Genomic DNA, 14,387 nt, shown 5'->3' on the forward strand with positions numbered 1-14,387 from the left:
CTCTCTCTCTCTCTCTCTCTCTCTCTCTCTCCCTCTCCCTCTCCCTCTCCCTCTCCCTCTCCCTCTCTCTCTCTCTCTCTCTCTCTCTCTCTACTGGGTCCCCTCATCATTGTATCCACCCACATTCATTATGCACTGCACATCTCTGTATTCATCTCTCTTTCGTAGTAGACCCTGAGTTCCCTGAGGATGCAGACTGAACTTTTTCACCTCAATCCTCAGCAGCGCAAAGTGGATACTAAGAAAATGTTTGTGGAAGTAAAACCTTTGTTCTCCCAAAAGAACTCTATCCTAAGCTCAAAGTGCCACACACACACACACACACACACACACACACACACACACACACAAGACCCTATAGGAGAATAGATCCAATGGAAAAAAATTGTGAAGTGTTTTAAAAAGCATTTCATATGTTATTTCAGTGTTTGCCACAAACCTGTGAGAAAGATGTTATGGCCCCATGACACTGATGAGGAAACAAAGGCTTGCATTAGTTAAGGACTTCCTCAGGGTTACACAGCTAGAAAGTGGTAAGCCCAGGACTAGAGTTTGGGTCTCCTTATCCCAGGGCACTTTCCCTGTATCCCACTACCCCCACCCACCCAGGATTAATACCAACAAGTAACAACCATTGAAGGGCACTAGCAAGCCCCTTTGCTCATGCTGTTTGGTTCCTCTGAGCTCTCCCCTGCCCCTCCTCACAGATGGTCCCCAGATAGCTCTAGCTCTCACTGACCTCCCTCTCTTTTGACACCTACTACATCTATGCCACCCAACTGAGTACCTACTTGTATGTTTTATCTTGATTCTCCTGTGCATATGTCTGGTTGCCCCGAAAGATTCTTGAGGGCCCAAACCATGTCTCCTATGCCTCTATATTCCCCACAGCACTCAAGGGCTGGGTTCATAGTAGGGATTCAGTAAATACTCACTTGATGGGTTGATGGTGTCTGCAGCTGGGCACTGGGCAAGGTCTGGGGAGGCACAGGTGAAAAAGGGGGAGAAACCCCTGAAAGAAGATAACATAACAACCTCTATGGGTGCCTAACATAGAAGTTTACAAAGCATTTTCATACACACTATCTCTTGATCATGCTTTGAGCCAATCAACAAAACTTCTCCAAGTGCCTATTAACTGCTATGCCAAGACCAAGCTGGGTTAGGGACTGAATCATCACAACCCTGTGAGATAGGTATTACCCCCACTTAAAGGAAAAGAAAACTGAAGCCCAGAGAGGCTGAGCTCTGGTGTGAAAGATCTCAGAGCCTAGGATAGTACCTGACCCGTGGAAGTAGTGTTTAATCTCCTCTCCCCTCCCCAGGGTCCTGCTATAAGATGAGCCAAAAGACAAGAAGGCCATTTCTCAAACAGGATTGCTTGTTGAAAGGAAGGGTCCACCCAGTTATGTGGGTCAGTTTCCCGTTACATACATGACACAAACCGCATGGGCTTGTGATGATCCGTTTGGCACGATGCCCAGTTCATAGCAGGTCCAGAAAACAATGTTTGTAGGGGTGAGTGATGGCTGTGTTGCAAGAGGTCTGTTAATTGTGGCACACAATCAAATGTATTCGGCATGTCCTGTGGAGCAGCCATGTAGAGCACTCCCCTGGGTGGAGCTGTGACTCATTCCCCCAGCGTAGGTTCCAGGTTGGGATGCGGAGCCCGAGCTCTGGGCAGCCACGAGTTCTGGGTGGAACGCTGTAGTGAGCAAGGAGAGGAGAGAGGCCGGTGGCCCATTGCTGGAATGGAGTGGCTCCCTCTACTGGCGAACTCGGGGAATCACCGTGTGTTGCCGCGTATCTGTGTGTCACTGTGTCACGAGGAGTGTCACAGGTGTGTCAGCGAGTGTCGAGTGTCGGTGGAAGTTCGGGCATGGGGATAGCCTGTTCGTGGTGCAGTGTGGGTGTGCCAGCGTTACGTGGGCCTGTTTCTGGAACCACAGGGTGTACACACACAACCACATTTTGTAACACAGTTTACTTTTGGGGTGGCGGTAGGGGGTCGGAGGAGCCAGGGCTGCAGATTATCTGAGATTACTACCTGGGGTGACTAGGACGAAAGGATCCTCCAGCTGGTACTCATCACCGACCTCGTGCAGGTGGGAGTCAGGACTAGAGAACAGTTCCTGGGAAGGGACTCTATCCCCAAAAGCAAACAGGGACCCAAAAAAGGGTTAACTTTGAGCCCCACAGTGACTTCAATCATTGGCTCAGGGCACTGTCCGTCAGCTTCGGGGCGGGGCTTGTGGGGCCGCCTTCGGACTGCCCAGCGCCCCTCACTTGCCCCTCGACCCCCACTTCATTTCACTTCTGGGCTGCTGCCACACCCCCCACCTTGATGGAGACACCTTCCTGGGCCCTGGAAAAGGAGCGGATCTGGGCATCCTGGCTTCCCCACTCACTCCAGCTGCCTGGCTTCCTGATAGATGGTGATTATTATATAATAGACCTGCTGGACAGAACCGTGCCAGCCCTCGGAACACTTTGCCCCTCCTTGAAGCCTGCCCCAGGGCCTGGCACCAGCAGCACAGAGCCTGCCGCCCTGCTCTGCCGGCTCCCCCAGCACCGCCTCCATTCCACGGCGGGAGACCCCGGGGCCACCCTCCCTGGTGTCCCTGGGGCCACTTTCTGGGATGGGGCGGGCGCCAGGCTGGGAGTACGGCCGGCGCCCCGCAGGTCTCGGGGTTGGCCTGCGGAGTATGGTTTTACCAGCTCCTCTCCAGAATTGTGGGACCCAGTTGGCCCCTTCCAACCTGAACTTGGAACTTGGGAGCCAGTAGAGGTGGGGATAGGGGGCGCAGGGGCCAGGGTCGGACAGCGAAAGGAGTTTGGAAAAGATGCGGGGGCAGGAAAAGGGAGGCTGGGAGAGGGGGCCGACAGGGGCAGTGGGGGAGGGACTCTTATCCTGACAGGGCTCCCGCCTTCCCCGACTGGAGGGTTTGGAAAAACTGAGCAGGCAGCCAAGGCTTGGCTGGAAATCCTGCAGCCCACCCTCCTGGGGACACAAAGCTGGAGGGCGGGGGCAGGGCGGGGGGAGAGAGCACGACCCCGGGGAGGGCAGAGCCTCTTTTGGGGCTGGGGGCCCAGGGGCCAGGTCCCTGGGGAGGGGGTTCCTGGCGCTGTCTCCCCTCAGTCGGCTTCCCCCTTCTCCTTCTCTACCCCCTCCTTTTCCCCCTCCTCCTCCTCCCCGGCTCCAGTCTCGCAGATTGCGGGCAGACTTAACTCCTTGCGCGCCAGCCCGGTGGACTCCTAGGTGGTGACGCTGTGAGGGAGGGAAGAAGGGAGGGACTCCCGACCCTACTCCCACCCACAGTTTAACACCTTGTGTCCCAGAACGCAGTCTCCGAACTTGGGCTTGTCAGAGCCCTAGAAGGCTGCCTGGTGCTCGAAGAACGACACACAAAACCCGGCACCTGAGAGCTGCGTAATCCAGTCCGCTCTCCTGCTACATCTTAACTGTCTACCCTCCCCTGTCACCCCAACCCTCTGTGCCTCTTCCTCCACCCTTTGGCCACCCTCCCGCCACCACCCCCACTAGTTGCTGCAAAGAGCCCTGACAGATAGAAGGATGCAGGGAACCCGGAAGTCTGGGTTCTGTGGCTGCTTCTACATTCTCCTCCGCATCCCGCCTGGGAGGCCCGCGCAGGTGACCGCATCCCGGGCCTCTTTCGCCTCCAGGGGGCTCCTTCACACATCTGTGGGGGTAGCTACCCAACCGAGGCAGAGAATGCTAGCCTCCCACAGCTCCAGCTAGGACAAGGGCCCGAGTGGCCGGAAACCCTGACTTCACTTCCACCCTAGCCCCTCTCCTAGGCAGCACTTCCTCCACCATCAGATTTGCCCCCCAGTTCGACCGTGAAAGACTTATGCCTGAGGGCAGTACCTCAGTCTAGGCAGGAAGGGGTTAATGGAGCTCCCAGGCTCCCTGTGAGAGCCAGGTGAGGCACCGCCCATCTTGGCCCTCAGGTGTGCGGGTGGGGAAGTGGAGGGACGCCGACCTCAGGACTGCTCTTTTGCCCCCTGGTGGTTAGATCTGGCTTAGCAGTCTCTGGCAAAAGCTACGCTCAGGTGGGGATTGGTGAAAGAAAAACTTTGGAGGCAGCTAGAGTACTCCTGCAGGAATAGCACCTTTGGAGAGAACGAGAATCCTGTGGGGAGGCTGGTAGAGCTCCCACAATCCCTGCCATGCCATCCCCACTTATCAGGCTGCCTCAGCCACTTCCAGATCTTTGCCCTAGGGACCCTACTTGTGGGTCCCAGGTGCCCAGACACCTGGAGGAGGACAGGAGAAAATAGAAGATATAGGTTCTATCCTGCCAGGGTCTCAACCGAATGAAGGGGAGCAATAGAAGAAAGCTGCCCCTCACCTTCTTTTCTGTGTCCAGCCTTCCCAGAACTCCCATTCCCTCCAGACCCCAGCAGCAAAATGCAAACCTCTAGCCAGGCTTCAACGCTCCTACCAGCTACCCGGTCCCCCATCAGTTTCCCTCCCCTCTAGCCAAGCTGCCTTCTGAGTTTCTCCCCCATAAAGAGGGCCTCTTGAAGGATTCTAAGGGCTCACAACCATTTCCTCCTATCCCAGGCAGGGCTGAGACCTTTCCTCCCCTCTACCCAGAAGCCTTTCCAGGTTAGCGAAGGCCATGACCTTCAAGGGTTCCTTTCTCTTTTTTCCCAGTTGCCTCACTTCCTTCCCTCTCCCCATTTCCAATTATCTTCTATCTAAGACTTCCTTTTGCATAAGCAGTTCACCCAAGCAAGGACAATCCTGTCCTCCTTGGATTCCTTGACTCCTCCAAGAATCCTTCTCTGACCAACCTCACCTACTTATTCACTAAAAAAATATCTGTTGAGGACCTACTATGTGCCAGGCACTGGACTAGACAATAGGTATATGTTGGTGAATGAGACAGATGTGGTCCTTGACTTCACAGAGGTCACTTGACCTCACTCTAGTTGGGGATAGACACGTGAACAGGCGAATTCAATTCAGTGTCATGAAGGCTTGCAGAGCACTTTGGAGAGACATCTATCTGGGACTTGGGAGTCTGGGAAAGTTTCCTGCAGCGAGCACCATCTGAGCTGAGACATTCCAGCCTAAGGTGTGGTTCTGTCCAGGCAGACAGTACATCTAACTGGAGGTCTAAGTATAGAACAGGATTCCAGCAAGGGGTCTCACCAGATGTTACAAGAGATCGCTAAGTCTGCATTCCCAAACAATCCATATCTAATAAGTTCTCCAAGTCCCAAAAGAAAGGAGACTGGGAACTTCCCTGGTGGTCCTGTGGGTAAGACTCTGCGCTCCCAATGCAGGGGGCCTGGGTTCAATCCCTGATCAGGGAACTAGATCCCACATGCATGCCACAACTAAGAAGTCCCCATGCCACAACGAAGATCCTGTATGCCGCAGCTAAGACCCAGCACAGCCAAAATAAATAAATAAAAAAATAACTAAAAATATTTTTTAAAAAGAAAAAAAGAAAGGAGACTGGCCTGAAAGCCAAGAGTATGTGACCTTGGCCTAGTCAGCCTCATCTCTGGGCCTTAGTTTCTTCAAAAAACAAGGGGGTTGGATGAGTTTATCTCCAGGCTCTTTTTTATCAAGAGGAGAGCAATTAAATAGAAGGCTTGGTTTGTTGAGAGAAAAACAATCACATGGCTCTGGTCGGCTTGGGGATGGAAGGCAGAGTTCATAAGCCCCGGAGAGGCTGTCAGAGGCAGGGCCCAGACAAGGCCACACAAGTCACCTCCTACTCCTCACTGCCTGGGTTGCCTGCCAGTTCTGAGTCCTGGGAACATTTAATTCTTGCCGTCAAATGGAGGCAAAAGCCTTTCTGAGATTTTGCTGGGAGGGGTGAGCACTGGGGGAGAGCACCCCCCAAATATATTAATGCAACTTGCTCTTGTATGTAGCAAGAACCAGTTAAAGCTTTTATTTTGAAGAGATGGAATGTTCAGAGGTAAGGAAACTGAGGCACAGAGTGGTGAAAGGACTGGCCTAAAATCACATGGCTGGTGAGTGATGGCTGGAAGAGGTGCCAGGTCTCCTAATTCCCAGTCCAGACACTTTCCACGACACCACTGCAGCACTCGCTTCCAAATTTCCATTGGACTTCTTCCTGCGTCTGGCTCATTTCCCTGTGAGGCCATAAGATCTGGGAAGGCAGGCTTGGCCTCCTTATCTGGACGTCCCCCAGAGCCTGGTGCAGGGCTCTGAACAGAGGGAGGGGTGCTCAGAACCCCCAGTCTCCCAGTCCCCCTTTCCTCTCCCACCATGACCTTATTTACATGCACGTAGGTCTCTGGCTCAACCTAAAAAGGCATCCCTGGATTGTGGACAGAGCCTTGGGCCAGGCATACTCCCAGTCCCAACCAGGCCTAAAACCTGCTCTGTGACTTTGAGCAAGCTGATTAACTTCCCTGGGCCTCATTTTCTCCATCTGTCAAGACCCGTAACTGATTCTAACTCCTGGGGCATTTGTAACTTGAAATCCCAGATTAGGAAGTGTTTTTAAAAGTTCTAACTCTGAAGTAAGGGAGTAAGCTTAACGTTTCTGCCTTTTTGCAGGATTCCACAGCCTCAGGACCATGTCTGTTCTATCTGCAGGGACTGGGTATTGCTTGATGGGGGTTCCTTCACCCTGATACCATGCTGGGTCCTATGAAAGTTACAGGATGTATAACCTGAATATATTCTGGGGTCCCACAGCCCAAATATCAAAAGTAATTTCGAAAAGGAATCCTAAATTTTACTTGTATCTCTTGAAAGTGATCCAATTCTTAACCTACAGCACATCTTGTTCAAATTCCCTTTCCTCTTCTATTCTGCTACAGCTTGCAACAGTTAAATTGCTCTCTGCAAACGCTAAATCAGCCCCTCTCTCTGCCTCTCTCTGTTCTCTGTAGTCAAGAAAGCTTTTCTGTCTCTCTTTGCCCACCATCTTCTCCTTATTACAAAGATTAGCTTAGCCTCTTATGTTTCATTATTTTCTTTTTTCCTTCACCCATTACCCAGATTCTCCCTAACACACAAAAAACATTACCTGTTTCCTGCCTCTCTAGGTCTTATCTCTCACCTCTTGTTCTCCCAGTTTTATGTTACGAAAGCCCTGGAACTGAGCAGGCCACGACAAGATTTCCAACAACAGGTGAGGGATAAAATTATCTTGGGGCTGAGGGGAGGCAAGGCAGAGGGAGGCTGCGAACAGTCAGTGGTTAATAAGTTTTTAATCCTGTAACAGATAATAAAGGCACCTGCCCTCAAGGAGCTTGTAAAATGGGGACAATTAAAGAACAATAAAAGATGCTAAATCATTAAAAGCTGTGGAGTTGATGCACCCGGTGCAGGTTGCATCCTCAGGTACAGGGGAGCGCAGAGGCCCCAGTGAGGGGCGTAGATGGAGCAGAAAGAGGAGAAGTCATAGATCTTGGCGGGAAGGGGTCTCAAAGACCAACTACCTAGTTCCAATCCTTCCTGATGCTCAACTCTCTGATAACATCCCTGACAAGCAGTGTTTCAACATCTTTACGAACACCTCCAGTAATGGGGAGCTTCCTACCTCCCAAGGCAACTCATTCCATTTACGAACATCTGTTTTTCCTTCCTTTGAGCTGAATTTTATCTCCTTGTGGTCTCTACTCATTAGTCCATGAACTACCTCCTGGGCCTTCACATATTTGAGCTTTAATGACTCCAGACTCTTCTCCTCTTCTCTAGCCTAAACATTCCCCGTTCACTAAAGTTATGCCCACGAAGACAACTGGCCAACTTAGAGTAAAGCAGGACTATCAGTCCTCTCCTTTATTCTAAAAACTATATCTCTAGTAATATGGCTTAAAATTGGATGCACTTTTGGCAACCATGTTATGCTGATGACTCAGACTGAACTTACTAATACCCCGATTCTATTTTACCTGAACTGCTTCTAAGACATGTCTAGTCTGTGTGTGTTGCTGAGATCTTATACAGATCTCTGACCATTTCATCTTGTTAGGTTTTCCTACCATTCTATATACATGGAGCTGATTTTTGGATCCTTACCCTGTCTTTCAAAGTGCTTACTAACCCTCCAGGCTTATATCTGTGAAATGTGATACTATATTTTCATATACACTATTAATAGAAATATTTAACAGGACAGAGATGAAGGCAAACCCGAAAGCACACGAATGTTCCTGGTTGATACCAATCCATGGCATATTGAGAAGCAGCAAGATACATGGTGCTGTAGGTGGAATGGGTCAGATCATAATGAACCTCAAAAGCCTAATGGAAGAATAAGAAAGTCAGAAGGCTCAGAACCAGAATGTTTTTGAGTAGAAGAGTCACATGGAAGCAGACTAGTATAGCAACAAAATAAAACAAAACCCTAACTGTGGAACTCCACAGATCTGGACTTGAGTCCTAGCTCTATTGCTTACTAGTTGTAGAACTTGGACAACTTACTTTAACTACTCTGAGCATCAATTCCTTCTCCTGTAAAATGGGGTAATACCTACTTCATAGATTACTGTGAAAATTAAATGAGATGACATATATGAAGAGCCTAATACATAATGGGTGCTCAATAAATCAAGTAGAAAAAGAGGGTGAGAAGAAAATCATGTTTCAGATGGGTTTGGTTTCTTAAAGGAGACTACCTTTCTAGGAGGCCCAGGTGAGGATGGGACTATAGTGTGAGCCTCGAATGACTTGCTGGGCACTCAGTCTCAGGTGGTATAGATGAAAGGGCAAAGGGATAAAAGCAGATTCTCCTCTTCAAAAGAAGAATTGATACCCCTTGGACTCTAGCTACATATGGAGAATGACAGAGAGGAGTTGCAGGTAGCAATGAGGTTTTTTCCCTGGGTAGTGACAGGGAAGTACTGTAAAGAGGAGTGATGCTTTGTGGAAGACGGGTTCATGTTTAGAGTTGTTGAATAGGCAGGATGGTAGGCATCCCCATGGTTATGACCAGTGAGGAGGTAGAGAGACTTGACTGGAATTTGGAGAGAGAGAAGTCAGAGCCAAATTTATGTGTTTGCCAGTTGGAGCTGTAGGCATGCAGCAAGTTCTCTGAGGGTAAGTTGGGAAGCGAACCAAGGACAGTGCCATGCGGGACCCCCAGAGCCATGCTGATCCTTCTTCTTTTTTTAAAAAATTTATTTATTTTATTTATTTATTTTGGCTGTGTTAGGTCTTCGTTGCTGTGCGCTGGCTTTCTCTAGTTACAGTGAGCAGGGGCTACTCTTTGTTGAGGTGCACAGGCTTCTCATTGTGGTGGCTTCTCTTGTTGTGGAGCATGGGCTCTAGGCGTGCGGGCTTCAGTAGTTGTGGCACACAGCCTCAGTAGTTGTGGCTCACGGGATCTAGAGTGCAGGCTCAGTAGTTGTGGCGCAGGGGCTTAGTTGCTCCGTGGCATGTGGGATCTTCCCGGACCAGGGCTTGAAACTGTGTCCCCCTGCACTGGCAGGGGGATTCTTAACCACTGTGCCACCAGGGAAGCCTAGCCATGCTGACTCTGACTTGGGACTAGAGAAGAAACTGCCCAATCCTGCTTTCCCTCTCCGCCCCCCATTCCCTGCTTCCTGGTCAGAGTCGAATAGATAGACCAGACCTTAAATACACTCTCGCATCACTGACCTCTGTGCAGAGCCCACTGGGACCCAAACTGTGTCCCTCCATGACTCTCCACTTTTCTGCCCTGATGTGAGAAGGAACTCAAGCTCTTGTCCAGCCAATAGACTCTAGCTTGTTGCTACAATCTTGGACTTGAGAAAGGAGAGATGAGGGGGGAAGGTGTAGAAAGAGAGCTTTGAACAGAAGCAGGCAGGGACAAAGGGAGCGCAAGAGAGAAACAGAGAAGTTGAGTAGGAAAGGTGAGCACCATGGGTATGGAGAAAGGCAGACTGATAGAGGAGAAAAAGAGACGGAAGGACAGGGAAGAAAAAAAGATTTGCTGAGGAACTGATGAAGTGCAACTGAGAAAACTGTTGCCATGGTGACGGGTCCAGAGGAGGGAGTAGGAATATAAATCGGATTATGAGTTGGGGGGGCGGGGAGGGGTGTTGCTCAACACCCAGAGGCAGTGCCCCCACCCCAGGTCCTCCCCACCAGACCGCCTTCACCCACAAGGAATGCCTTTCCCAGGGGTGTCCCAAGGCCAGTCCAAGGAGTGCAGTGAGGACAGAAGCACTGGAGGGCTCAGGGCTCTGGCACTCCCTCCCCTCCCCTCACCCTGGGTGAAGCAGAGCTGTACTCCCACCCCAGTGTGCCTCCTTGACTCTGGGAGAGCTCTCTCCATCGACCCTAGTTTCTTTCATTCTACCTCTTCATCAGAGCCCCAAAGTGAAGACAGGGGAGGGAACTTGTTTTAAACACCTACCATGTGCCAAACACTGTGTTGGGCACCTCAGGACTTGTTTCATTTCGTCCTCAGCACGGCCCTCAGAGGTAGGTTTATTGCCTCCATTGATAAGCAGGAAACTGAGATCAAGGCCCCAAGCTGGTGAGCAACAGCCAGAGTGGGGTGCAGCCAGGCCCATCTGGTCCAAAGCTGTTTCCTCTCCTAGCCCTCTGCCTACCTTGCAGAGCCTGTGTCCCATTCCCCGGCTTTTTCCTGTGCCCTTGGAACAGGACGGGGCAGGCTGGGGACAGGCTGGGGGCTTCAGGGGATGGACGAGTTTGAGGCTCTCGTTCTATTCTGGGAGATACAGAGAGTTGGGGAGACTTGAGGCAAATACGCCACAGCGGCCAGACTCTGGGCTAAGTGGGAGGGTGAAGGGGTGCTCTGAGCTCAGGGCTGGGGGAGTGGGGAGGCAGGGCTGAGGTGGAGAGGACCGTGGGAGTGTGGGAAGCTCAGAGGCCAGGCCATTTCCGGCGATGCTGCAAGAAACAGCGCGGCCACGTGGGGAGCTGGGGAACCGGCAGCTCTCGGTTTGCAAGTCTCTGAGCTAGTGAGCCAGAGGGACTGGGGGTTGGTATTTGACTGCAGGTCTCTTCTCTGCAAGTAAAGTGGCTGGAGAGGGGAAGAGGAGGGCGTGGCTTCCCTCCCCCTCCCTCAGGCTTCTATACAAATAACAGTTTTGCAAAGCGCACCATATCTGATGCATCATTAAACAGGACCTGGGAGGTGGGAGAAGGCAGAGATTGGGGTTATGGCCTGGGCAGTTATGCCAAGACCACCCCTCCCCGCCACGAGGGTGCAATGAGATTCGAGAGGACGCTGGTGCCCTTCCATCATACCTTACTGTTCCTCCTAGTGGCTACCTGGTTACTTTGAAACAGCTCCCAGGTTCTCTCTGGGGACTGGCTTGAGCCACTCCCTAACCAGGAAGTCCATGTGTGTGTAAGAGATGGCTGGCCCCAAGAGGGGCAAAACGTCCCTTGTCACCAAGCTGGAGATCCCAGGTCCCTGCCCCACACCCCTGTAGAGAGGGATTGGAGGATAGAGCTCCTTTCTCCTCAGGCCTGAAGGGAAGGCTGATCCAGATCAGCTCACTTCTACCGCTTCAGTTCACACCATCTCCTCCACATGCCACCAATATCGAGGACACCCCTCCTGACCCTCCTTCCCTGTTCCCGTCATAGGTTCCGGACCCAAGAGGGTCTAAGGAACTGCCGGGGCTGAGAAGAAGAGCCTCTTCCTTGTCCTCCGCCTTCACACCTGCCCTCCCCAGGCTGTCTGGTCTCCCACCCCTTCACCGAATCCCAGGCCCAACTCCACCGGGACCTGCAGGCCTTCAACACCCTCTTGCCAGCCCAGTCCCGCTCAGTCACCTGTTCCCCTAGTCTGAAGCAATCTCCATGACTCCTACTTGCCACATCCAAGGAGTACGCTTCATGGCTCTTTATTCCCTGAGCACCAGTTTGCTAGGGAACAAACTGGAAGTATTCTTCTTTGGGTACCTGGGACACCACTCCCTCCTGGCGCTTCTTTTTTCTTTTAGGGAAGATTCTCATTCTCCTTTGCAGGCTCCTCTTTTCCTCTGCCCATAGTGTTGCTGTTCCCCAGGCTCTGTCCTTGACCTTGTCTTCTTACTTGGCTTGTACTTCTCTCCAAGACTGCAGCTGTCACACCTAGGTGACAACCTTCCTGAGCTCCAGATCAGGCATCCGACCACCTTCCATACACCTCCACCTGGGTGTCCTCCAGGCACTTCAACTCAGCAAGTTCAGTGATCTCCATCCCCTTCCCACAAATCTGCTCCCACCCCCACTCATGCCCAGCTAGTGACAGTGCCATCATCCACCCAGCTGCCCCAGCCAGGACCTGGGAGGCACCCTTAACTCTGCTCTCCACCCCCCTCCACAGCCCTCCCAGCCAAACCATCACCCCCAAATCTCCTCTTCTATCATCTTTTGCCTGGAATCTTATCTCAACAGCATGTCAGAGACGTCCAAAATATCTCCCAGCTGTTCACCCAGCACAATCTCTGCATTGCAGCAAAAACCATCTTTATAAGACACAAATTTGATCATGACACTCTCCAGTTTAAAACCCTTCAAGGGCCTCCTTTTAGCCTTAGGATAAAAATTAAAATGCTTAAAGGGGCTTACAATAGTTTTCATCTGGTCCCAGCTACTTCTCCAGTGACTCCCTCAAAATCCACTCTAACCTTCCGGATGGGCCCGTTCTCTAATCTTGGTCCCTTACAGCCTAGAACAACTTCCCCTCTCCACCCTCCCCACCCCCACCCCCACCCCCGCCTTCATGCTGCTAACTCCTACTCAAACTTCAGGTCTTCACTTATTCACCACTTCCTCCAGGAAGCCCTTTCAGACTACCCAAGCCCATGTAAGTTGCCCCTTCCGTGAGGAGCCTCTTTGGCGAGTCTGATCTTAGTTTCCTCATTAATAAAATGAGGACAATAATAACAGTACTCACATCATAGGGGTTGTCATGAGGATCAAGCAAGAAAATATACATAAAGGATTTAGCACAGCGTCTGGCATGTTGTAAGCACTCAGTAAATAACAGCAGTTATTATTACATCTTCTACTAAAATCCTGATGCAATGAGTAGTGGCCTCTTCAGTATCTCCCACTGGACCATAATTTCAGGGAGAACAATGTCTCGTTCACCTCAATGTCCAGCACTTAGCACAGTGACTGATGCAAAGGCATTTAATAAACATTTACTGAATAAATTAATTCGGGCCATCATTATTTCTTGTATGGATTAGCTCTCCTTCAGCCTAAGGAGAAGCTTAATTAGCCCACAATCAAGCCTCCACACCTACTCGTTCAGTAATTTTTCTACAACTAGATTGAATTATGCGACTTCCCTACTCAAACCCTGTCGGAGACTCCTCCTGTCTGTGGAAATCACAGGGCAGATTGCTCCTTCACTTCTGTACCCAACCCCTTCCATTGCAAACCCTCCTGACCAGGGTCCTGCCCACTGGCTGTGCTGAACCCCTTGCTGCTTCCACACCCTCCAGCCTCTATGCCCTCAGCCTCAAATATCCTTCCAACACCCTGTGTCCCAGATGACACAACCTGGGGATCCGAGGGCAAAGCTGGCCTCGAAGATGTATATTGTTTGGCTCACAAAGTGCATTTTCCTAATATATGTTTAGTTTAAAATTTGAAAATAAGATCATTTTACCAAAAAATTCAGATTTTTGGATTCTCTTGAAAAAGCGAGGAGGCGTGGCCATACTAGGTCCCCACCTTCCACAAGGCAACTCTTCCAGAGCTGCATGGGGTGGCCCGGTAGCTGGAACTCGTGCTGCTACACTCTTTCTAGTTGGCCCAGTCTCACTCACTTTGTTTTACTACTTTTGTTATCTGCCTGGACCCTGGAGACACCGGGGTCTTCAGCCCCTGCCGGCCTCACAACTTTTTTTTTTTTTTTTTTTTCGGCTACACTGCGAGGCTTGTGGGATCTTAGTTCCCCGACCAGGGAATGAACCCAGGCCCTCCGCAGTGAAAGTGCCAAGTTCTAACCACTGTACCGCCAGGGAATTCCCAGCAACATTTTGATCCCATCCAGCTGCAGTGAGGATCTTGGCTTTGTCTCCTTAGCAGCCACCTAGATGGCCCCCACTCCTGCTCCTCCACCTCTCCCACACCTTTGTTCTACCTTGACCTCATTGAACACCCCCTCGCTCAGTCCTCTTTCCTGTCACATCTATCATTCCTTCTCAAAACTAGCCTAGATCTTATTCTCCATCCCTTGAATCTTGTCAATACCCTCAACTTTCCATACCTTGGAAACCCTAACACTGAGTCAGTACAATGTGACAGTTTTATCATTTCTATGCTCTAGCTGTTGAGTAATTTGAAAAGTTCCCAAAATATCAAGGTCAGTAGGATGGTTAATTTTTTTTTTTTTTTTGCGGTACGCGGGCCTCTCACTGCTGTGGCCTCTCCCGTTGCGGAGCACAGGCCCCGGGCGCGC

At 50.9% G+C, this 14,387-nt stretch overlaps 1 protein-coding gene across 1 annotated transcript in view; it reads left to right on the forward strand.

Moving 5' to 3' along the window:
* Window positions 1-2,291: 2,291 nt before the first annotated feature.
* The window catches only part of UPK2 (uroplakin 2), a gene marked incomplete at its 3' end in the record, with an annotated part of 20,102 nt that continues 8,006 nt past the window's right edge, over window positions 2,292-14,387 (forward strand). Inside the window, exons 1-2 of the mRNA XM_028485548.1 lie at window positions 2,292-2,435; window positions 7,095-7,151. Of these exons, the coding sequence (XP_028341349.1) occupies window positions 2,345-2,435; window positions 7,095-7,151 (148 nt within the window). The remainder of the gene's footprint in view (window positions 2,436-7,094; window positions 7,152-14,387) is intronic.

This window comes from Physeter macrocephalus, unplaced genomic scaffold, assembly GCF_002837175.3.
Source record: "Physeter macrocephalus isolate SW-GA unplaced genomic scaffold, ASM283717v5 random_445, whole genome shotgun sequence".
Classification (NCBI taxonomy): Eukaryota; Metazoa; Chordata; class Mammalia; order Artiodactyla; family Physeteridae; genus Physeter; species Physeter macrocephalus.